Source organism: Culex quinquefasciatus, chromosome 2 (assembly GCF_015732765.1).
Source record: "Culex quinquefasciatus strain JHB chromosome 2, VPISU_Cqui_1.0_pri_paternal, whole genome shotgun sequence".
In the NCBI taxonomy this organism is placed as follows: Eukaryota; Metazoa; Arthropoda; class Insecta; order Diptera; family Culicidae; genus Culex; species Culex quinquefasciatus.
Genome location: NC_051862.1, coordinates 56,358,342 through 56,383,314, shown reverse-complemented (window position 1 = coordinate 56,383,314; position 24,973 = coordinate 56,358,342). Strand labels below are relative to the sequence as shown.

General features: G+C 35.9%; 1 protein-coding gene across 2 annotated transcripts in view; it reads right to left on the bottom strand.

Moving 5' to 3' along the window:
• The window catches only part of LOC6052069 (solute carrier family 12 member 4), a 567,840-nt gene that overhangs the window by 535,804 nt on the left and 7,063 nt on the right, over positions 1-24,973 (bottom strand). Inside the window, exons 1-2 of one of the 2 annotated variants that reach the window (XM_038253585.1) lie at positions 7,548-7,662; positions 3,374-3,679 (exon numbers count right to left, since the gene is read on the bottom strand). In XM_038253585.1, the coding sequence (XP_038109513.1) occupies positions 3,374-3,479 (106 nt within the window). In that variant the 5' untranslated portion in view covers positions 3,480-3,679; positions 7,548-7,662. Of the gene's footprint in view, positions 1-3,373; positions 3,680-7,547; positions 7,663-24,973 lie in introns of those variants that run through there. The other variant, XM_038253584.1, reaches the window with a different exon arrangement.

Sequence of the window (24,973 nt, the reverse complement as noted above, 5' to 3'; positions counted from 1 at the left end):
AGATTTTTTTCCGTGTACCTATTTTTTCTCAATATTCCTTAACAATACTTACAACTTTACCGAAGACAACAAATTGATCAAAAAATTCACTCAAAAGTTACAGCTAGTGAAGGCCCGCACAAAGTTTGAGCCAAATCAAAAAATACAAAAAAATAAAAAATGGCCGAAATCAGCTGATTTTGAAGAGAACTGCTCACATGTTAAGCTGTTCCATGTAATTTTATTAGTGTTTCATGAACCGTTCCTTTATAAAATTGTACAATACACTATAAATAAAAATTAGCGGATAATTAGGGAAAAACAAAAAAGGGATAACAAAAAACCACTGACTCTCAATCTATCTGGATAACAGTATTTTGATAAATCTTGGTTTAGATTGTAAAGTTAAGCTTAAGTATTACCCTTAAACTACTTTTAAGTGATTAAGGAAGACAAAAGGAAGACATTCACACCGTATTTGCAGACTGAATACTAATATTAAACGGGACAAATATTACAATTATGAAATTCAAGATGGCGGCCAAGAAAGCGGTGTTAAAAATTAAAAAAAAAGTATTTGGGTAATTCTCTACCAACTCACACGAAATCGGGATCCCTCTTCGATTTGCGTGAAACTTTGTCCTAAGGAGTATCTTTTGTCCCTGACCACGAATCCGAGGTCCGTTTTTTGATATCTCGTGACGGAGGGGCGGTACGACCCCTTCCATTTTTGAACATGCGAAAAAAGAGGTGTTTTTCAATAATTTGCAGCCTGAAACGGTGATGAGATAGAAATTTGGTGTCAAAGGGACTTTTATGTAAAATTAGACGCCCGATTTGATGCCGTACTCAGAATTCCGAAAACGTATTTTTCATCGAAAAACACTAAAAAGTTTTAAAGTTCTCATTTTCGTTACTCGACTGTTAAAATTTTGGAACATGTTATTTTATGGGAAATTTAATGTACTTTTCGTACAGAAGGGTCATTTTTCATTTAGAACAAAGTTTTTCATTTTAAAATTTCGTGTTTTTTCTAACTTTGCAGGGTTATTTTTTAGAGTGTAACAATGTTCTACAAAGTTGTAGAGCAGACAATTACAAAAATTTTGATATATAGACATAAGGGGTTTGCTTATAAACATCACGAGTTATCGCGATTTTACGAAAAAAAGTTTTGAAAAAGTTACTTTTTGCGTTTTTCTTCGTTTCGTCGTCCGTGTCTGTCGCGGGTGACTATGAACGGCCATGATCGATGACGACCAACTTTTTCAAAACTTTTTTTTAGTAAAATCGCGATAACTCCTGATGTTTATAAGCAAACCCCTTATGTCTATATATCAATTTTTTTAAATTGTCTGCTCTACAACTTTGTAGAACATTGTTACACTCTAAAAAATTACTCTGCAAAGTTGGAAAAAACTCGAAATTTTAAAATGAAAAATTTTGTTCTAAATGAAAAAATGACCCTTCTGGGTCAATGTAGATTCGAAAAGAACATTAAATTTCCCATAAAATAACATGTTCCAAAATTTTTTACAGTCGAGTAACGGAAAATGGGAGAATTTTTAATACTTTTTTAGTGTTTTTTTCTATGAAAAATACGTTTTTTCAGAATTCTGAGTACGCCATCAAATCGGGCGTCTAATTTTACATAAAAGTCCCTTTGACACCAAATTTCTATCTCATCACCGTTTCAGGCTGCAAATTATTGAAAAACACCTCTTTTTTCGCATGTTCAAAAATGGAAGGGGTCGTACCGCCCTCCGTCACGAGATATCAAAAAACGGACCTCGGATTCATGATCAGGGACAAAAGTTACCCCATAGGACAAAGTTTCACGCAAATCGAAGAGAGGTCGGGGCAACTGCTGTGTGAGTTGGCGGAGAATTACCCATTTTAAAAATGCATTTTGAGATTTATTAGGTTATCAAGCATTCAAATTTGACTCAAATGGGGTCACAGATCTTGCATTTAATGTTAAATGTAAGAAAATAGAAAATACGAGAAAAACGATGTATTTGTTCATGATTTGATTATCCGAAATCCCATACAAACCATCGGATAATTGACCTTTGGTTAATCGAAACTTCAGATAATTGAGTCTGGACTGTATTCATGTTTTCTAAATTAAAAGAATATTTAGAGCATAGAAAATCTCATGCAATGCATCACATCGCAAGCTTCAATAGAAATTGATGTTTCCGAGAATACCATATCCTGGATTAAACCCGAACAAACCGGCCCGTATTGGATTTCCCAAGCCACTCACTGGCCAACCTCAAACGACTCAATTCGCCGCCTGCCTGCAAGAGAATCTTCTATCTTCTATCAGCCAATCATATCTCACTGCCGCCGCTACCGACCAGAATGCGGGCTCCGCCTCCGGGCGGCATTCTCTGAGTTCTCGAAATAGTATTAAGATACCACTTCACCATTAAATAATATTAATTAAGCTCCCTCCCTTGTGTTCGATGGCGGCATCGCTGCGATTATCTGAGGCGCTTCAATTCACGATAATAAAATCGTATTAGCGAACGACCCGCGGCCGAGGCGTCTGTTGAATGTCAACAAAAGCTGGGATCGTTTCTTGGACTCGTCGGGGAACTCCAATATTTGCCGGCCCCACAATGTTCGTGACGATGAGGGTGGTTGGTTGAGTTTGAGTTGAATGGAATTGTGTACTTAAACTAATCGATGTTAAGTATTTAATTAGTATACGCAAGTTATAACAAACAATCCCTTTCGGGGTTCTCATCGTTACGTAAACAGTCCTAATTTACGGCAGTCTCTGTTGATTTGCTTTCCCAGTGACCTACAAATTACCATAATCATTTCTAATAATACTGCACCCCGTATTTTAGCGAATGCGTCCGGTTGAACGAAGTTGCTGAATGAATCTTACGGACACTGCACCTTGGAGCCTTTACGAGAAGCAGTAACACGGCTGCAATACCTTCCAGGACGCTTTAGATTGGTCCAAAAAAGTGGTTGTTTACCCAAAAAAAAAAGTTTTGTACAGAACAAAACTAGCTTTATTCTTATTTTACGAATTTCAATAAATAGCATCTTGATAAACTTCCAGGTATTATAAAAAAAATCCTGGATCACTCTATTCCAGCGGTATTCGTTTCTTGAAGTACTATCAACTTACAAAATGTTCGCACCCAAGCCAAAGTGGAATAAATTTCCCCCACCCCGAAGCAAATGGGTAATTATGATCCTCCTTACAAGAGAGTCCGATGCAGCCTGGAAAACACACCAAGAAACGGCGCCGGAACACGCAAGGAGCCACGTTAGCTCAATTCAAGTGTGGCAGTAAACAAAATTTCCGTCGGTCGTAAATCAAACTGCTCTAAAAGCCTTCCCCCGTCTCCCTCATTTAAGTAACACTTACCTTTCTCGTGGGCAGAGGACAGCAGCTTTCCGGTGACCGCGGCCTCCTCGTCCCGCGATCCCAGATCGGCGTCCGATTTGGTCACCTTGAACCGTTGCTCCGGCATCGTTGTTACTTTTTTCGGAAGTTTTTCTTCTTTTCTTACACTTGTATTACAACACTACTGGTTTTACGAATAAATGCACTGCACACACTTACGGGGAATGTGGCATAATCATGCCTTGCAAACACTCACAAACACACTTTAGTACACCGAATATTACACTTGCACTTGGAGAATGTTTTAATGGTTAGGGTTCAGCTGATCTGTAATAGAATAAAATAAAAAAAAGTTTATTAATATTTTAAACAAAAAGTATTCGTGCTTGCAATTTCATTAGGGCACCTAACTTTTTTAGACAAGAGTGTTTCCCTTTCACACCTTATGTAAACTGTCATTCGAGCGAAAGGGATACACAATTGTTTACAAAAGTTATGTGCCCTTTTGAAATGTTAGGCTCCATTTGTATAATACAGACGAAAATATCTGGTTTAAAATAATTTTCTAAATAATGTTTTAAGATTTGCTAATGAACTGTGATTTTATTTTTATGTGTTTTCTTCCGGAAACCTTTACCGAATTAACCATTATTAATAAAAATATCATGTAAAATAAATTTAAAAGTGCCTTCGTTTTTATTAAATTCAATCCTTTATGTATTAAATTGAGTTGGTTTTTCATATACTGAGCAATTCTCTCAGATTTCGGTCATGCGATTTTTTTTTGTATTTTTTAATCTGACTGATACTTTTTTGGTGCCTTCGGTATGCTCAAAGAAGCCATTTTGCATCATTAGTTTGTCCATATAATTTTCCATACAAATTTGGCAGCTGTCTATACAAAAATGATGTATGGAAATTCAAAAATCTGTATCTTTTCAAGGAATTTTTGATCGATTTGGTGTCTTCGGCAAAGTTGTAGGTATGGATAAGGACTACTGAAAAAAATGATACACGGTAAAAAAATTGGTGATTTTTAATTTAACTTTTTGTCACTTTAACTTGATTTGCAAAAAAAACCCAATTTTTATATTTTTGATATGTTTAAGAGGACATAAAATGCCATTTTTCAAAAGAAATTTTCAGGTTTTGCAATCTTGGACCGAGTTATGAATTTTTGAATCAATACTAATAAAATGTCGATTTTTATCAAATATTATTTCAATTTATGGCCCTCGACTCTGTTCCAACACATAAAAAAATATAAAATTTAAATTACAAGCCATGTTTTTTTCTAATTTGAATAAAAAAGTGTTTTAAAATGCATTCTACACCTGCCCAGATGATTTGCAATCTATAGTTTTCAAAATAGCAAAGAATTGGCAAAATATTTTTTTCGGTCGAAAAAAAATTTTTTTTTGAAATACTGTATACCGGAATATCACAAAAAATTAAATATTGTTGATCTATCATATATATGCTGAATGTGATTTTGAACGCAGACTTCTTTTTGCCTTCCTCACTGAGGTAAGGCTATAATCCTGCTCTAAAAATGAACTTTTCACAGAAAGCTCGTAGACCCACCTTCATGTATACCTATCAACTCAGAATCGAACTCTGAATCGAAACTGAACAAATGTCTGTGTGTGTGTATGTGACCAAAATTCTCACTGAGTTTTCTCAGCACTGGCTGAGCCGATTTTGGTCAAACCAATTGCATTTGATTTGGTTTAAGGTCCCATACGTACCTATTAATTTTTATAAAGTTTCGGTATGTAGTACAAAAGTTATGTATAAAAATGTGATTTGGTATTCATCCGGATGTTGGATAAGTGACCGGAAATCGATTCTAATATCGTCATGTTATACATCGTTGGTTGGGCAATCGCAAGACCTTTCCAACAAGTCCAAATTATTGAAGATCTGGCAACCCTGTCTTGAGTTATGACCACTTTAGTGATATTTATGTACTTTTTTGAGACTGGATCTCACTTATATGTATTAAAACTTTGTCCGGATCCATAATCCAACCCACCGTTGGTTAGATAATCAAAAGACTTTTCCAACGAGTCCAAAACACCAAAGATCTGGCAACCCTGTCTTGAGTTATGACCTTATGTACTTTTTTTGGCGAATTTTAAGAAAAACTAAATGCAATTCGTATTCAAACCCAACGAATCGCCAAAAGTTGGTAAAGAGTGAGGAAGGCATCAACCACTTAGGTGGATTATATTAGTTTTTTATTAAAGTTTGAAGTTATTTAAATAAACTGCCCGCTGATTTTTTGGACCAATTTTGAAAAGAAAGGGGGGCGACATGTACCTCAACAAATATTTGAAACGGTCTCATTTTCTCAAAATATTGTTAGATTTTAGTTTTGTTTAAGGGGACTAAAACTTGGAACTTTGGACCCAGAGACTTTTGCTTTGGAAATTTGTCCAAATCTTTTTTAACTTCGGTTTTGAATTTAAAACTCATATTTCAATGAAAAAAATATTTGCATAATATTGATAAGGCTCACCTGGCTCAAAAAATTTAAAATTCTGTTTTTAACACTAAATAAACACTATTTTCGATATTTTTACAAGCGCGAATAAATGATCATTTTGAATATATTTTTTAAGTTCAGAAAATTTCCTAAATAATTGTCTAATAAACATTGAATATTAAACATCTATCTACATATTTTGATGATTTGTATAATTAGACAAATTTGAATACTAATATGTTGATTCTTTATACTGAAGATATGGCGTATGCACTAAAATTGCTGTTGTTTTTGTCCAACAACTTAATTGAATTATCTTGATTTAAGGATAGATTTACTCTGATACTTTAAACGTAGAAACCTCGTTTATTCACCCATGCCAAATATAAAATCACTCGACAAATTAAATTCATAATTTGACCTCCAAGACCCACCTTCACGTATACATATCGACTCAGAATCAAATTCTGAGCAAATGTATGTGTGTGTGGTGGGATGTTGAACAAAAAATTTGCACTGGATTATCTCGGCACTGGCTCAACCGATTTTGTCTGTTTTGGTCTCATTCGATCCGCCTTGGGGTCCCATATGTCGCTATTGGGATTTGTAATGATTAGTTAAGTATTGGTTAAGTACTTCAAAAGATATGCTAAAAACATTTTTAGAAAGGTATTGAAAAGACCATTCCAACGAGTTCAAAATATTGAAGATCTGACAACCCTATCAAAAGTTAATAGCACTTATTGTTATTTATGCACTTTTTGGAGGTCGGATCTCAGATTTTTTGAAGAAAACGTTGGATAGGTTATCAAAGGACCAAGAATACATTCTTACATTATGAAACCTAACTCAGACATAACGATTTGCTGTAACGTTTCAAACGTCACATAACATTGCCTTCAATTTGTAACTTTCTGACAAGATAAGAATGTTGGTGTTAATTTCTTGCAGGCATGACTAATCAGACCTCTAAGTTGATTAAAAATACTTAATCACAGTGATTTGTATAATCGTTCAAAATTCATAAACATGGTGTTTCTGGCATAAATTGTTAGTAATGAAAAGTGTTACATCAAAAGACTAAGTTTGTTTCACTTAACAAATTTTTAAAGATTATACCAAAGTTCGAATCAAAAGTGTTGATTCGTTATCAAAACAGTCTGCCCATCTCCAAGTCCCAAATGATCGCCTTATGTTATCCCAAAATCTCCCATAAAATAAATCTAAACCCACCCACCATCAAATTTATCCACAAATCTTTATCACCCTCCTACGCCTTAAGACAAGCTGACCGTCCGAAATCCGGCACAGAGTCCAAATCACCTCTAAATGAAAAATCAAAGATTATATTTTATCCACCCACAACCCCAGCAGGAAAACGCGATCAGTTAAAAATAATTGGATTTAATTTTGGTATTACGAGTGAGACTCTGTTTATGTCTCGCTGTAGCACGTTTCGTAATCTAATCAAATTTGGGTGGTGGTTAAACAACTGAGACCTTGACGAAAACTGATAGCTTGAAGTTGGAGTTTTTCTAAAAATGATGTCAAATGAGTAGTTTTATTTTTATGTTCGTTTATAACTTTAGTTTAATCAATTTAACATTTATTTTTTTTATATTCAAACATTCAATAATGATGCTAAACAACCTTTAAAGGACTTGAAGTTGAACAAAATTAAAATCATACCAAACCTGAATTAAATACCTTCAATTTTCACAATTCAAGCATATCTTCCGGAAATCACTACCGAGTAAACAAGCGAAACGAACCGCGAAATTTTACGCACTCCGACCGTGACCTAATCGTCCAAGCAACTGGCGTTAGTCAGCGTTCGCTCAAGAAACGAAACGAAATTTGGGACAACCGGCACGGCGATAGCAAGAATTCCACTATCTCACCTCTTAGCCGGTGTATATTTCGACAGCCAGATATTGACGCGAAGGGTGGAGGGATGTAATTTGAGCCTAATTTTTTAAATGTTCAACAAATTTGAAAAGGTAAAAATGTTTAAATTTGGAAGAAAATTCAAACCTAACATTTAAAATTTCAATCAATACTAGCAACAATTACCCTAGATTCCACGCTGTCGAGATAAGATTTGGGTCTTTTTCATCGTTCCATATAGAAGAGTTCTCTGAGCAACAAGTATCTAACCTATAAAAAATACCCTCCAAGCGGACCTAGTACTAAGAAAGAAAGAGAGAGCTTGGTGTAGTCATAATTTGAGCAAATCGTCACCATCGTGCTAACTTGTCGTACGTGCATTTTGGGCCAAATTGAGTTAAGAACGCCATTTTGTGCAGCTCACAATGCCTCACCTTTTGACCTTCACAGATCCCCAAAATTCGATTTCAATCCTGAGATATTCAACAAAAACCGAAAAAACTCCGTGCATTTTTGTCACTTTACATATGAAAGTAGTTTCAATCTTGTCGTGCAATCTTGTCACTCCATGAAAATTGATGTAAGTGCGACAAAAGGCCAAAGGGATTTCAGGCCAGGAAAGTCAGGATGCGTTTGTCGCACGTACAAGCTAGACTCCCGTAAACATTTGTTATTATAACTCGGGACTCCAGCAACCAACTTCAACCAAACTTTGGGACAATGCACAGTATGTTTAGCCAAACAAAACGTGTTTGTTATTGTTTACATTGCGTGCACTCGTTTTTGAATATTCAAGGTCAAACATTAAAACGCGTTTTTCTCGGAACGTCAAAATGGCGGGTGCGACATGATAGCACGACGACGTCGAAATACTCAAAGAAAACACTCTCCCTGGCAGGTCAGTAATTTTGGCACACGTCAGGTATGCCACCACGGTAATCGTTCTATAAGCATTTTTTTTCAAACTCTTTTGACGGAACGCGCGTTCCCATAGATCCAGTTAAGCTGGGTTATCGATGCACTGCAGTTTTTTTCCATTTGGGCACGGGTTGTTAATCCACACGAGCGTCGATAATCGTGACTTTGGGCAAGATAGTGTGACATTGGGAGTGGTAGGGTGGATTAAGGATTAGGAGCGGGACTGATTAATTTAGAAAGATTACCGTGACGAAATCGTGCAAAATATTGCATAATCACACATTAGAACACTTATTTGATAATTATTTTTTACTTTTTTCACGGGAGGAAATTATGTATCCCATCACTTCAATTTTTAATTTGTGCAGTGTACACAAAGTTAACTTATTGTAACTTGGTTATTCAAAAATGAAACTTTTGTTTTGAAAGAAAATAGACCCTTCGGGTATATTGCAGATTTGAAAAGTACGTTAAATTTCTCATAAAATGACATGTCCCAAAATTTATAAAGTTAGGGTAAGGGTAATTTTCTACCAACTCACATGAAATCGGGAAAAGTTGCCCCGACTCCCTAAGGGGTAACTTTTGTCCCTGATCACGAGTCCGAGGTCCGTTTCTTATATCTCGTGACGGGGGGGGGGGCGGTACGACTTAATTTGCAGCCTGGAACGGTAATTTGATAGAAATTTGGTGTAAAAAGGACTTTTATGTAATTCTCTACAGCTTTATAGAACATTGTTACACTTTAGAAAATAACGCTGCAAAGTTAGAAAAAAAGCGAAATTTTAAAATGAAATTTTTTGTTCTTAATAGAAAAAATTACCCTTAAGCAATTCGATATTCAGCAACTAATGGTCCGATTTTCAATGTTAATACATGAAACATTCGTAAAATTTTCCGATCTTTTCGAAAAAAATATTTTGAAAATTTTTAAATCAAGACTAGCATTTTAAATGGGCGTAATATTCAATATTTGGCCCTTTTAAAATGCTAGTCTTGATTTAAAAATATTTGAAAATTATTTTTTTCGAAAAGATCGAAAAATTTCACGTTTATTTCATGTGTTAACATTGAAAATCGGATCATTAATTGCTGAGATATGGTCACTAGAAAATGGTGGGTTGTTTTGATGAGACTTAGAAAACTTCAATTTTCGTGCTTCTTTTTCTTAAAGCGGCTCTAACTAAGCAACCCGAGGTCCAATCTTCAATGTCTCTTAGACAATTTTATAGCAAATTTTCTGAACTTCTAAAAAAAAAATATTTTTAGAAATGGTCACTCATGGTGACTATTTTTAAAAATTGAAAAACTGCAAATATTTCGCTAAAATCAAACTTTCGGTGGCTATATCTTGAAAACGGAGCCCTTTAACAAAAAATCTGAAGAGTACTTTTCGATTGCAATTCAATTTTGCATTAAAAAGTAATGTCAAACTTGTTTTTGCAAAAAACTTCGATTTTTTCCAAAAATTACTATTTTTTCAAAAAATCATAACTCGGCGGCAGATTTTTTGACCATGTTTCTCTATGGCTCAAAGTTGCGGATTTTTGTCCCCTAAAACATATCAAAAAATCTCTAAAATCAAAAAATACGTATTTTGGTAAATTGAGTTTTAGTGAAAAAAAAGTTGATTACAAAATCTGCAAAAAAAAATTCCGTGTACCTATTTTTTTTTCTCAAAAGTCCTCAACAATACCTACAACTTTGCCGAAGACACCAAATTGATCAGAAAATTCACTCAAAAGTTACAGCTGTTTGAATATTTACATACCATTTTTGTATGGACAGCTGCCAAAATTGTATGGAGACGTGTATGGGTGAACCAATGTGTGTGTGTGTGTGGCCCAATCCAATACCCGCTAACCGGTAGCGAAATTATGGGAAAGTATAATTTGTATCAGACTGTGTACATACCGAATGCTGATACAGCTTATCTCAGTCCCGGGTATTAGGTGGTGATAGCCCTCGCGCTGCTTCCAACGACCCATTTCAGAATGACAGAGCTCCTAGCGGCCCAATTCCGAGGTCGCTGGGCATTGTTCGGCCCTGCCTAAACATAGAAGCAAGCATCTGAAGGAATCTCGATCTATATTTAGACTTCCAATCCCTTCAGGCAAATCAGGGATCAGCGCGTATTTAATAATATGAGAAGAAGAGATAACATGTTTCAGCACTACGGATCAATTCACTGCTAGAGTGTAAACCTTCTGATGGCCGACTGCTTAGCGTCCCAGACCACCACCAATCCAAAGGTATGAGTTTGAATCCCACCTGATTCATTTCAGTTTTTATTATTATTATATTCAAATTCCTGATTCCAAATTTCAAAGGTACCGACCGGGATTTGATCCCTGAACCTTCTGCTTGGGAGACAGAAGCCGTAACCATTAAGCCACGGAGCCGGTTGACTTGTATGGGTGAACCAATGACACAAAATAGCATATTTGGTCATAGGGAAGGCCCCCACAAAGTTTGAGCCAAATCAAAAAATACAAATAAAATCCATTTCCGGTTTTGGTAGAGAATTGCTCAGTTACGTCTTAGGAAAAAAGGGGTCGGGGCAACTTTTCCCGATTTTGTTCGTGTTGGTAGAGAATTAACCAATTTAACTAACAATCCAACTCTTAATCGATTGAAGTAACGTCATGATTCGAGTTCCCAGACGCTTCGAAACCCGGACACTTCATCTTTTTTTTATCAATTATGTGCATATAAGGTCGCATAATTATTGTCTAAACTGTGTTATTTGATGAATTATAACATCAACTTTCATTTCAAATATGTTTGGACGCTGTGGCCAATGCTAAAACAATTAAATTAAATGAAATCATGTGATTACCAAAACTGTGAAACATTTCTGCTGAAATATTTCATAGGCGTCCGAAGGCGAAGCAGAAATTTTGGTTCTGATTTCCTTAAATTCTAGCATTTTTTTATACAAAATATTCGAAGAACAACAAGTCATTTTAATTTGGAAATTCTGAGGAAAAATTGTTAGAAAAGACATATTTTGCATGCATTCTCTTTAAATTGACTGTTTATACTACATCCTGATGATATTTATACATTTCTAACTTATGTCATGATTTTTTGCCAGCTATAACAAAAATAATATGCTTCTAAGTGTCCGGATTTCGAATCATGACGTTATTTCGTTTAAATCATAAAGCATGTTCAAAAATTGATAAAAAGACAAAATGTTTGACAAACTGAACTCTGAAGTCTTAAAAATTTAAATAAATCAAGAACCATCTCCACCAAATGCATTGTTTTCACGGACAATTTTCACTAATTAAATTTTAAATTCATCAAATTCCAATGCTTAAAAATAAAAATACATTTCAAATAATGAAAACTGAAAGTCATGAATGACCCTCATAAAAGTTTCCCAAGCATAAATATTGTGCTGCCATGATATCGTGATATCAGGGCATAACTGCACCAACCTATCTAATCAAATTTAAATATGCATAAGCTCTTTGAACTCCACTACACATCCGGTAAAAATAACTCGACAATTTTCACGTACATATACCAGCGATAATCATTAATCCAAATAAAAACATACACTATTAATAACCATTTCCTACAAATTTAACTTCCAGCACAGGATATAACTCTCGTGTTCAACCTGCTCTGCCAAGTAGGTCAAGGTGTCCTAAGGTCAAACCCCCACCTTTTGCTTCCAGGTTTTGCCGATGAAATGTGAGCTGCGCCGAGTGACAGAGACAAATTTAACTAGGGCGGCTTTTGAATAATCAATTCATAGCCAGTTGAAGGCTTCAGTCGCGACTGGGAGGCACCGTCTAATTAGAAGAAAAAAAAGAGGAAAACAATCACGAGTCACTGCGTTGTAATTATGAATTTTCCTTGGCGATAATTATTGCCTTAATTCGCAAGGACAGCAAATTAAGTCAATTGGCCAACACAAAAATAATTATAAACAATTATGGAAAATAACTTGAAAACATTTCAAAACTTTATCCCACTGTCAATCCATTACCCTTTCCTTAATGTTAAATACCTGTTCGTAAATGACATTGAAAAAGCAATTCCGCGGTGCCACTTTTCCCCCCCCACCGGCGATCGGAGACAGTTTTATTTTCTCCCCAACCAATAACGCGAGTTGATTAAAAACCCATTCCACCCCTCGCCAACCCCGCTAGGATTTCCATTTCAGCCGGCGGTCATGCGCAATAAATGTCAAAATCCGGTGGAAAACCGACACGAGCCGAGCCGCTGATGAAAAACAAACAACATTCCCGCGCAAACAGGTTGTCTATTAGGAATTGAAGGAAGGAAAAATGAACAACCTTTGTTTGTGTGAAGTTGTACGTTGGTATGTTTACTGAAACCTGTTACATAGCGTCACTTTTGGGGCTCAACAATCCAACATTGTTACTGACTGGTATATCGCACGCTATTCTGAGAGAAAAGCGTTCAAATTACGGGAAATTTCAAATCAATATTCTCAAAAATTGGATTCTAAATACCAAAACTGTCAATTTCCTGCACCACACTTGTGTGTGTGTGTTTTTGTCTCCCAGCGTGAGCTTGGAAAAACAGTTTCCAATAGCAAATCGATTTTCCATTTTATGTTCCCGCTGTCGTCCATCAACCATCAACAATCACCCTTGCTCGTCCGTCCTCCCTCAGTGTTTAGACCTGACGTGAGTCAATCAGCCACAATCAGCTGTGTGGGGGGTTTATGTGTGTCTTTGTGGTTGATAATCACAGAGAAAAATTGATTCCCTTTTTTATTTTCAAAACAATGGAAAAAATCCCTGAAAAAGTAATTTTGGATCATCGTTTGGTCCATCAAAAAAGGAATATACACAGATAAAATCGGATGTCAATTTTGGGTGAAAAGTCACATAAAAATGCAACTGCCGGGATTAAAACCCAACAATCAAAGAGAGGACTAGCGCCTAAGCTCGCTTGGATATCGATCGGTTACATGAAGTTTCATAAATGCAAAATTTATTTTAAAACGCGCAGTTGGATTATGACGTTTTTTGCTGTGTAGGTAAATATTTGGAATCCGTAACATTTCAACACATATTTAGACCCGTTTCATATTTTAAAATCGATTTTATAATTTTAAAAACAGTTTTTGAAAATAGGGCCTATGGATTCCGAAAAATTTCATATAAAAGTGAAGGCTAACTGGAAAACCATTTGAAAATCTGATTTAAATGGAGCATTTCCATTCGAGCAGTTTTTGCTTTTTTCTACAATGTATTCCTTATGGGAGAACTGTCATTTCTACCACTCGGGTGCTCCATTCTTACTAATTCTCACTAATCTTCCGATTTTTGCCATCCAATATGAAACCAGGGAAACCTCTAATGTATGTATGTATGTATGTATGATCCCCATACCCGCAGGCAACTTGGTCCTGGAACACATGTGAGCGCTAGGTGAACAATTCGATCATCTTTTACTCCATAATCTGTACACCCACGTGCATAAGTTTTTTTGCACGAATTTTAATGCTACAAATACCGGCGCATAAATCAAAATAGTTTCCAGTTTCCTCCCCAAGCGCCGGAAATTTGTAGCGGGTGTAGGGACACTTCGCATAGACGCCCTTGCTCCCATCACGTCACTGAGGGTATGGAGCGACGAGAAATTAATAAGCATGCCCCCAGTCGAACCTTCATTAGAGAAGCAGGCAATCCACAACTCACAGCGAACGACCAAGGGAACACCCTACCGCGTATATAATAAGGTTGGCGTATTTGTCTTGATTGTTATGAGAGTATGATAGAATAAGTGATAAAGTGTTTGTGTTGAAAAAAGAACGGGCTCACCAAATTTGGAATCGGATCCTGGTCCATTTCATTTTTCAAGAAATTTTGAAACACGAACTTCACTTCCGGCTTCCAATGTAAAGATTCTCAGTTTTAGGATTTGAATCGCTTCCAACGACGTTTTGCTTCTCCTGCTGCTGCTGGGGAAAGCTGACCGTGGGGATAACCGGAAGGAGCACCAACTGTTGCACAGGTTGATGATGTTCTTGAGCAGGTCCGGATCGGTCAGCATGCAATTTTGATAAACTGGTCCAGGAAGTCCTGACGATACTTTAGCACTTCTTGTAGAAGACTTGCCAGTTGGGTCCGATCAGCTCGATCATGCGTTTTCAAAGTTCTGGATGGCAATCAGCATCTTTTGTCGCAGCATGAACGCCGATCGGTACAGCTTGGCCGTTTGCGGCGCGAACTGCTTCGTCCGGTTGACTGGAACCACTACTTGAGCAATTCCATCACGAACAACACCATTGACCACTGCACTGATTAGTTCCGGAACCACTTTTAATTTTTTGGAACGAATATTCATGGAAAAAGCAGCAGCGAAAAAATTTGACGTCTTTCTCCGATTGTAGACTACTTCGATCATGAAACCAGGGAAACCTCTAATGCCCATTTTTTCGATTTTGTTATTTTTCCCGTTCCCTTTTTGAGCAAGTTTTGATCTACGAGAAACTTTTTTAGCTTTTGGTTTGGGACATTATAAAAATCACTGCTTACCTATTTTTACATAAAATATAAGAAATTTTAGTGGAAAACACAGCCAAAGTTGACCCTAAAAAAATGACATTTTTAAAAACATTTGCAAGGTCACATGAAACAAGTCAAGCTTTCAATCCAAAAATAAAAAAAATAAAAAAAAATGTTTTAATCAAAAATTAATATTAAATTAAAATTTCTCAGCTTACAAAGAAAAAAATATTTTTGAAAGAAAAAAAAAGTTTTGAAAATATTGGCCGTCGTTGATCATGGCCGTTCGTGGTCATCCGCGACAGACACGGACGACGAAACAAAAAGTAACGCAAAAAGTAACTTTTTCAAAACTTTTTTTTTTCGTAAAATCGCGATAACTCGTGATGTTTATAAGCAAACCCCTTATGTCTATATATCCGAATTTTTGAAATTGTCTGCTCTACAACTTTGTAAAACATTGTTACACTCTAAAAAATAACCCTGCAAAGTTAGAAAAAACCCGAAATTTTAAAATGAAAAATTTTGTTCTAAATGAAAAAATGACCCACCTGAGTCAATATCGATTCGAAAAGTACATTAAATTTCCTATAAAATGACGTGTTCCAAAATTTTTTACAGTCGAGTAACGGAAAATGGGAGAATTTCTAAAACTTTTTTAGTGCTTTTTTCTAATCTAATCTAATCTAATCTAATCAGACCCTAGCGCAGCCAATCTTTCGAAGGGATCCTGGAGAGTGCCTTAGGTTTAGATGACGCCTAGCACTCTTCTTGTCATTTATTAACATTTGTAGTGCGCCATTGCATTAGAATGCATTGAGACATCACAAGCGTTAAAGCGGCCAGGCCTACTGCGTAAAGCCGTATCGCAGAGATGACTCGTAATTGGGTTGAGTTTGAGCACTGAGTGTTCGAACAACAACACAATTCTGAATCGACAGGAGGAAGAAGCGTGGGGACACACCACCATACGCTCCGAGATTTGGTTGTATTCGTTGGGAGCACCATGCTAAGAAGGTTTGGTACTCCGGGACCCTCTGGGATGGGACATTGTATTTCCACAAATGCCCTGGACACTATTTACCGTGGTTATAGCGCCACAACTCGCTCTCTGTAACAGTATTCCTAATTCCAGTCTAAGCTCTCCAAGTCGTCATGGCCTAGTGGTTAGCATTTTTGCTTACCAATCCAAAGGACGGGGGATCGAACCCCGCCTCGAGCGCGACTTAGATTTTTCGTTCATATTCATCATTTCAAATTTATGTGTTCTTAACTTTCTCGTTGGGAGCAGATGGGCATCGAACCCAGAACCATTCGCTTACAAAGCGAACACCGTAACCAGTCAGCCACGGCCGCTCCCCAAAAAAAAAAAAACTTTTTTAGTGCTTTTTTCGATGAAAAATACGTTTTTTCGGAATTCTGAGTACGCCATCGAATCGGGCGTCTAATTTTTCATAAAAGTCCCTTTGACTTCAAATTTCTATCTCATCACCGTTTCAGGCTGCAAATTATTGAAAAACACCTCTTTTTTCACATGTTCAAAAATGAAAGGGGTCGTACCGCCCCTCCGTCACGAGATATCAAAAAACGGACCTCAAATTCGTGATCAGGGACAAAAGTTACCTCTTAGGACAAAGTTTCACGCAAATCGAAGAGGGGTCGGGTCAACTTTTCCCGATTTCGTGTGAGTTGGTAGAGAATTACCCATTTATGAAAAAATACAAAATAAAGATTATTTTTAAAGAATTTGACCCTTGGTATAAAATAATCCATTTGAATGTTTATAAAAATATATATTTTTTACAAAATATTGTTTTTTTCAACGGTCATAGACCAGTGAAAAACCAAGTCTACACATCACATTAGCCCAAAAAATAACTAAAATGACCCTCTAGAATCAGGAGTGCCCAAACTTTTGGCCTTGCGGGCCAGATCTGATCTATCTGAAGCAGTGGCGGGCCGTAACTAAAGTTTGGTAAAAGTTGAATAAGTAAACTTTTTTTTATAAATTTACCTAATAAGGTTCTTATAAAGTAAAGAAATAAATTACCTATTGATGAAAATATAATTCATATTTGTTAATTTTGAGAAAGAAAAACATTGTTAGCTTTCAACAATGTGTTTATTCAATTTATTTTTCTATTGTTTTTTTTTTAAGTTATATTGTAATTTTTAATGAAAAAATATATTGGTTGCTCCCAGATTTCATTACTCATCATGTGATTTTTTTAAATGCTTGAAAATTTTCTGCAACGATCTGTATTTTCAGTATGACAAGCTTTTTCAAACAAAACTTTATCACTTGTGCTAAAAATACATTATTTTTTGTTTACTTATTTATTTAAAAATCTTTATCAAGTTTATCAAAAGAGAAAAACTTCAATTTGCAGTAAACATAGTAAATGTTGTACGAAGTTTAAATTTAGTAACTTATTGTGTATTTTCAGACCGCAATCCAAGTTACTTTTTGTCACTTTACATTTTTAAAAAATGGATAGTTTTGTTATTTTGAGCCATTTAACAGTTAAAAAATTGATTCTGAAACTATCAATAAAGAAATGATATGAATAAAATTAAAACATAAATAACGTTTGAATTTGAAAAAAAAAACATAAAAATAAAAAAACTTAAAACTATATCAAAATATTACGTTGAATTAGCAACATTTGTTTGCAAAAATTCTATAAAAAACTTTTTTTTCATTTAGACGCTCAATTTATTTATTGAAAACAACATGATCAGCCTTAAGGGCCGGTCACAGAACTATTTAAAAAATGTCGTCGCGGGCCGGATGAAATGGCTTCACTGGCCGGATCCAACCCGCGGGCCGTGCGTTGGTTCAATTCGCGGGATTCATCTTTTTGGGAAACCTACTTGATTAATATGCCAAGCTTAAATATAGCCACATTCATGATGAAAACTTTAACAAAATCGTAAAAATAGAAATAAATTCATGAAATCGGTACATTTCAGCTAGAATAAATGAATTTAATATGTTTCTTTAACATGCATTTTACAATAAAATTTTGAAATTTAGTTTTTTACAATTTATGCACTTATTCTGTTCGACATGCTCAATTAGAAAAACATCATGACATATGATGACAAATTTTTAGTCACATTTATTTTGCAATATTATTTCTAAAAATGTGTAAATTCCTATCCTTTTATGCATAATTTCAAATCAAATTACTTTGAAACTTAGAAAATATTCGACTCTGAAGCTTTAAACCTGACAAAGTTTACATTTTTATCAACATTTTTCAAAATTTTGTATTATATTATATCGATGAGTTATATTTGAAAGTTTGAAACTTTACACCATATTCTCATGTGGGAATGTTTCAACAAAGTATAAAATGTTTTGTAAACATTCGTGCAGAAAATATAACTCTGGAAGGAAGGCTGTGTTTCTGCAATTGTTTTGCCAAAATAAAACTTAGAATTATTTATGTTGATAGAAAAATTTCCTACAAGAGTGAGAAATGTAAATAATCTGTAATTTTTTGTCGAAATAAAGCATTGTTTTTGTTTAAATTATAACATTTTATTATAGCACCTCGATAGATCAAATTTTTACGCGGGTTCAGATGGGAGTTAGAAGGTAAAAAAATGTTTTTTTTCTTTTTAAAAATATCAACCAGATTTTTTTTTGTATTCTTATCGTAAAAAAAACATAAAAAGAAACATAAAGGAAAAAATCGCTTAAAAAATCAATGTTGCGTGTAAATTAACTCGAAATTTTTTCATTGACTTTTGTAAGTGTTCAATGGTTTGTTATTCAATTCCTTGAAACACATTTGAATAATGTTACTGATAAGAAAAAAAAAACTATTCATACATACATGACCAAATAGACAAACATCCAAAACCAAAATTCGAAAGCCTTTTTTTTATGTTCATCTGGTATTTGATCTGGTTTGTCACCATAGATAAGCCTATTGGATAAAGTTCGGTTTGAAATTATACAAATAATCATTACTATTTTTACTTGCTGTGTCAAAAAGTTACATTTCCTCGAGCCCTGTTAGATCATCCCTTTTTTTCCCCTTCCAATACCACCATGCTACAGTCCAACGCTAAGTGAGGTTAGGTTTTATCCACGTAACGTCCTTCGTCTTCCTGTCATACTAATACCTGTACAAATGCCCACCTTTGTCATACAGGACACGTTCGTTTACCGTTTTCCCTTCTATCATACACGGATAATGGTAAAAGCGTTACACAGTTATCGGAAAACCCCAACTGTAATCACGAGAATACCATCGTTGTCGTTGGTGGTGGAAGTTGATGGTAAACATGTACTTATGGCACATTTTCCTGCCAGGTTGTGATGCCTTTTTTCTCATCAAATATCATTATCCAATGAAGGTGAATCCACTCAAGTGCAGATTGCGATTAGATGTAATATTGGTAAAGAGTGTTACATGTGAGTCATCCTTCAATTCTTGCGGTTATCCAAGTTGTGAATTGATACAAAATAAGGGCTTAGGGTTGAATTGCAAGCTATCCATCAAATTATCCAGTAAACAATCAAGTTATCAAAACAGACGGTTCGGATTTCAATCTTCCCCGACTATCAAATTGCCTCGATTACACCTGGTTTCTTGAGACGTTAACCATGACGGGCATATTTCATGTCCGGACTTGAACCTGAAACCAAACCCGGGCACGCACCCAACAACAATATCACCTCTCAACCTCAACTCATACATCAAAACCTGTCCGTTGCTCGAAAGAAAAAGTTATAACACTGTCATTCGCGACCTTTTCCTTTCGTTTCCTCCTCTAGTCCTAACCCCAAAACGCACAACAAAATTCCACGACTGATCCTAGTTTCACCGCAACAAACCCCACCAACCAGGGAACTCGACATGCAACCCCTCCCCACATCTGCAACCACGTGGGGCGTCGTCACCACCCACAGGTTTTCCGAAAATAAAAGAAGGTGTGTTTGTGGGCGGTTGGGTGCAACCGTATATCTCGGCGCGGTGGCATAAAAGTGGTACAAATATAGGTTATTACCTGGGTTGGCGTTCTAGAGCCGACTGGTGCCAGCCAGCTGGTTTAGATCCATTTAATATATAGAAATAAAAAGATGCTAGGACTTGTATTAATCGCGTATCGTCCTAAAAGTGCTGATGGTAAATCCGAAAACATTTTGATAATAAAAATAAAATTGAAGTCTTAAGTTTAGATGTTTTCAACGAAGAAACAAAAATGAGTGAAACCAAGGGCAGATTTTGTGATGAATTAATAAAAGTTCAATAAAAAAAAATAATTTTACTTTTTAAAATCAAAGAGAGGTCAGTTGTATGGATGTACTGAGAATTAAAATCATCAAAAATCCATATATGTTATACGACCTTAATTTTATAAAAAAAATCAAAAAAAAAATTTTCCCCCAAAATAGATCACCAGCCGCTCATGTCAACAACACGGAAAACTCTAAAACCTAAACTACTGGTATACTTTTTCGACAAAAGTGTAGCAAATAACACCAGCAAATATTATCCAGAGTTTATGTCGCCCCTTCCAATATTGGCACACGAAAGCAAAAAAAAACATGTTTCTCAACACAAAGACGTGCTATCAACTAGAATTGATTTTTAAAATGCATTGCTTTGTCAAATAAATTTGGCATTTTGAAGCTTGTTGACAAAAAATAAATAACTTTTGTGAAATTTCAATGTACAATACCTCATAAAGATTTTTAGATCAATTATCGTTTAAACAAAAAAATATTGTCAAAACTTTTGATGATAATTAAACTTTATTCCTTTTTGAGACACTTTACAATCATTTTGCCTTCCTCACTGAGGTAAGGCTATAATCCTGCTCTAAAAATGAACTTTGTATAAAAACGTCGTAGACCCACCTTCATGTATACATATCGACTCAGAATCAAAAACTGAACAAATGTCTGTGTGTATGTGTGTGTGTATGTGTGTGTGTATGTGTGTGTGTATGTGTGTGTGTATGTATGTATGTGACCAACAAACTAGCTCATGTTTCTCAGCACTGGCTGAACCGATTTGACCCGAACCTGTTGCATTCGACTTGGTTTAGGGTCCCATAGATCGAGTTTTATACAGATTGAAGTTTCGATAAGTAGTTCAAAAGTTATGTATAAAAATGTGTTTTCACATATATCCGGATCTCACTTAAATGTATGTAAACTATGTCCGGATCCACCATCCGACCCATCTTTGGATAGGTTATCAAAAGACCTTTCCAACGAGTCCAAAACATTGAAGATCTGGCAACCTTGTCTCGAGATATGGCCATTTAAGTGATATTTATGTACTTTTTGGAAGCCGGATCTCACTTAAATGCATGTAAACTATGTCCGGATCCATCATCCGACCCATGGTTGGATAGGTTATCAAAAGATCTTTCCAAAAAGTCCAAAACATTGAAGATCTGGCAACCCTGTCTCGAGATATGGCCATTTAAGTGATATTTATGTACTTTTTTGTAGCCGGATCTCACTTAAATGTATGTAAACTATGTCCGGATCCACCATCCGACCCATCGTTGGATAGGTTATCAAAAGACCTTTCCAACGAGTCCAAAACATTGAAGATCTGGCAACCCTGTCTTGAGATAAGGCCTTTTAAGTGATATTTATGTACTTTTTGGAAGCTGGATCTCACTTAAATGTATGTAAACTATGTCCGGATCCACCATCCGACCCATCGTTGGATAGGTTATCAAAAGACCTTTCCAACGAGTCCAAAACATTGTAGATCTGGCAACCCTGTCTCGAGATATGGCCATTTAAGTGATATTTATGTACTTTTTGGAAGCCGGATCTCACTTGAATGCATGTAAACTATGTCCGGATCCACCATCCGACCCATCGTTGGATAGGTTATCAAAAGACCTTTCCAACGAGTCCAAAACATTGAAGATCTGGCAACCCTGTCTCGAGATATAGCCATTTAAGTGATATTTATGTACTTTTTGGAAGCCGGATCTCACTTAAATGTATGTAAACTATGTCCGGATCCACCATCCGACCCATCGTTGGTTAGGTTATCAAAAGACCTTTCCAACAAGTCCAAAACATTGAAGATCTGGCAACCCTGTCTCGAGATATGGCCATTTAAGTTATATTTATGTACTTTTTGGAAGCCGGATCTCACTTAAATGTATGTAAACTATGTCCGGATCCATTATCCGACCCATCGTTGGTTAGGTAGTTGAAAGACCTTTCCAACGAGTCCAAAACATTGAAGATCTGGCAATCCTGTCTCGAGATATGGTCACTTAAGTGATATTTATGTATTTTTTTGTAGCCGGATCTCACTTAAATGTATGTAAACTATGTCCGGCTCCACCATCCTACCCATCGTTGGTTAGGTTATCAAAAGACCTTTCCAACGAGTCCAAAACTTTGAAGATCTGGCAACCCTGTCTCGAGATATGGTCACTTAAGTGATATTTATTTTTATTCCGGATCTAAAAAATAGATGAAATTTGTGTACAACCCCATCAAATCAGCCATTGTTGGTAATGAGTGAGGAAGGCTTCAACCACATAGGTGGATTAAGTTAGTTTTTTTTTTGTAATATTTGTTTCTGCCCTTGCTCAAGGCCATTGATTATCTTTTTCAAAATTTATGTACCTCCCAAAATCCGAGGCTCACAAAATTTGAAAAAAAATAGAGGCATTACCTTCATATTTAACTTCAACATTTCAATGAAGATAATAGTACAATAAACAAACATAAATTAAAAATGCATATAATTCTTACATAAGTAGGCAATTTTGGAAAATTTAAACCGTTTGAATAGTATTTTGCCTTCCTCACTGAGGTAAGGCTATAATCCTGCTCTAAAAATGAACTTCGTATAAAAACGTCGTAGACCCACCTTCATGTATACATATCGACTCAGAATCGAAAACTGAACAAATGTCTGTGTGTATGTGTGTGTGTATGTATGTATGTGACCAACAAACTAGCTCATGTTTCTCGGCACTGGCTGAACCGATTTGACCCGAACTTGTTGCATTCGACTTGGCTTAGGGTCCCATAGATCGAGTTTCATACAGATTGAAGTTTCGATAAGTAGTTCAAAAGTTATGTATAAAAATGTGTTTTCACATATATTTGGATCTCACTTAACTGTATGTAAACTATGTCCGGGTCCGTCATCCGACCCATCGTTGGTTATGTTATCAAAAGACCTTTCTAACGAGTCCAAAACATTGAAGATCTGGCAACCCTGTCTCGAGATATGGCCACTTAAGTGATATTGATGTACTTTTTTGAAGCCGGATCTCACTTAAATGTATGTAAACCATGTCCGGGTCCATTATCCGACCCATCGTTGGTTAGATTATCAAAAGACCTTTCCAACGAGTCCAAAACATTGAAGATCTGGCAGCCCTGTCTCGAGATATGGCCACTTAAGTGATATTGATGTACTTTTTTGAAGCCGGATCTCACTTAAATGTATGTAAACTATGTCCGGATCCACCATCCAACCCAACGTTGGTTAGATTATCAAAAGACCTTTCCAACGAGTCCAAAACATTGAAGATCTGGCAACCCTGTCTCGAGATATGGCCACTTAAGTGATATTGATGTACTTTTTTGAAGCCGGATCTCATTTAAATGTATGTAAACTATGTCCGGATCCACCATCCAACCCAACGTTGATTAGGTTATCAAAAAACCTTTCCAACGAGTCTAAAACATTGAAGATCTGGCAGCCCTGTCTCGAGATATGGCCACTTAAGTGATATTGATGTACTTTTTTGAAGCCGGATCTCACTTAAATGTATGTAAACTATGTCCGGATCCACCATCCAACCCAACGTTGGTTAGGTTATCAAAAGACCTTTCCAACGAGTCCAAAACATTGAAGATCTGGCAACTCTGTCTCGAGATATGGCCACTTAAATGATATTGATGTACTTTTTTGAAGCCGGATCTCACTTAAATGTATGTAAACCATGTCCGGCTCCACTATACGACCACACGTTGGTTAGGTTATCAAAAGACCTTTCCAACGAGTCTAAAACATAGAAGATCTGGCAACCCCGTCTCGAGATATGGCCCCTTAAGTGATATTGATGTACTTTTTTTGAGCCGGATCTCACTTCAATGTATGTAAACTACGTACGGATCCACTATCCATTGTTGGCTATCCATTGTTGGTTAGGTTATCAAAAGACCTTTCCAACGAGTCCAAAACATTGAAGATCTGGCAACCCTGTCTCGAGACATGGCCACTTAAGTGATATCGATGTACTTTTTGGAAGCCGGATATAAAAAATAGATGAAACTTGTGTACAGCCATTGTTGTGAGGAAGGCTCCAACCACATAGGTGAATTAAGTTAGTTTTTTTAGTTGATCACCATCGTGTTCCCGGAAAATTTTACATAAGAATCATAGGCTACCTCAAACTAAACAAAATCATTGGCAAGAAACACCGCTCCAAAAATAAAATCTTTGGATTCTAATCTTTCCAAATGATTGAAGATCAGAAGTTATGAGCTCGTTATTGATATGTTAGTATTGTTTGAAGGCCGGATTTCAATGAAAATTATTTCCGGATCCGTCCTCCTACTGGTTATTAGTTAGACAATTGAAAGAGTTTTCAAATGAGCCTAAAACATAGAACCCTATAAAAAGTTATGAGTATTATTATACATTTTTTTGGAGGCAGGATTCAGATATTTTGATAAAAATTATGTCCGGATACGTCATGCGGCCCATCATTAATAAGATAATTGAATGATCCCAGCAGATTGAAATCTGATGAGCACCAAAATTTTATCTCGCAACCTACGCCTTCTACGACCAATTTAGAGAA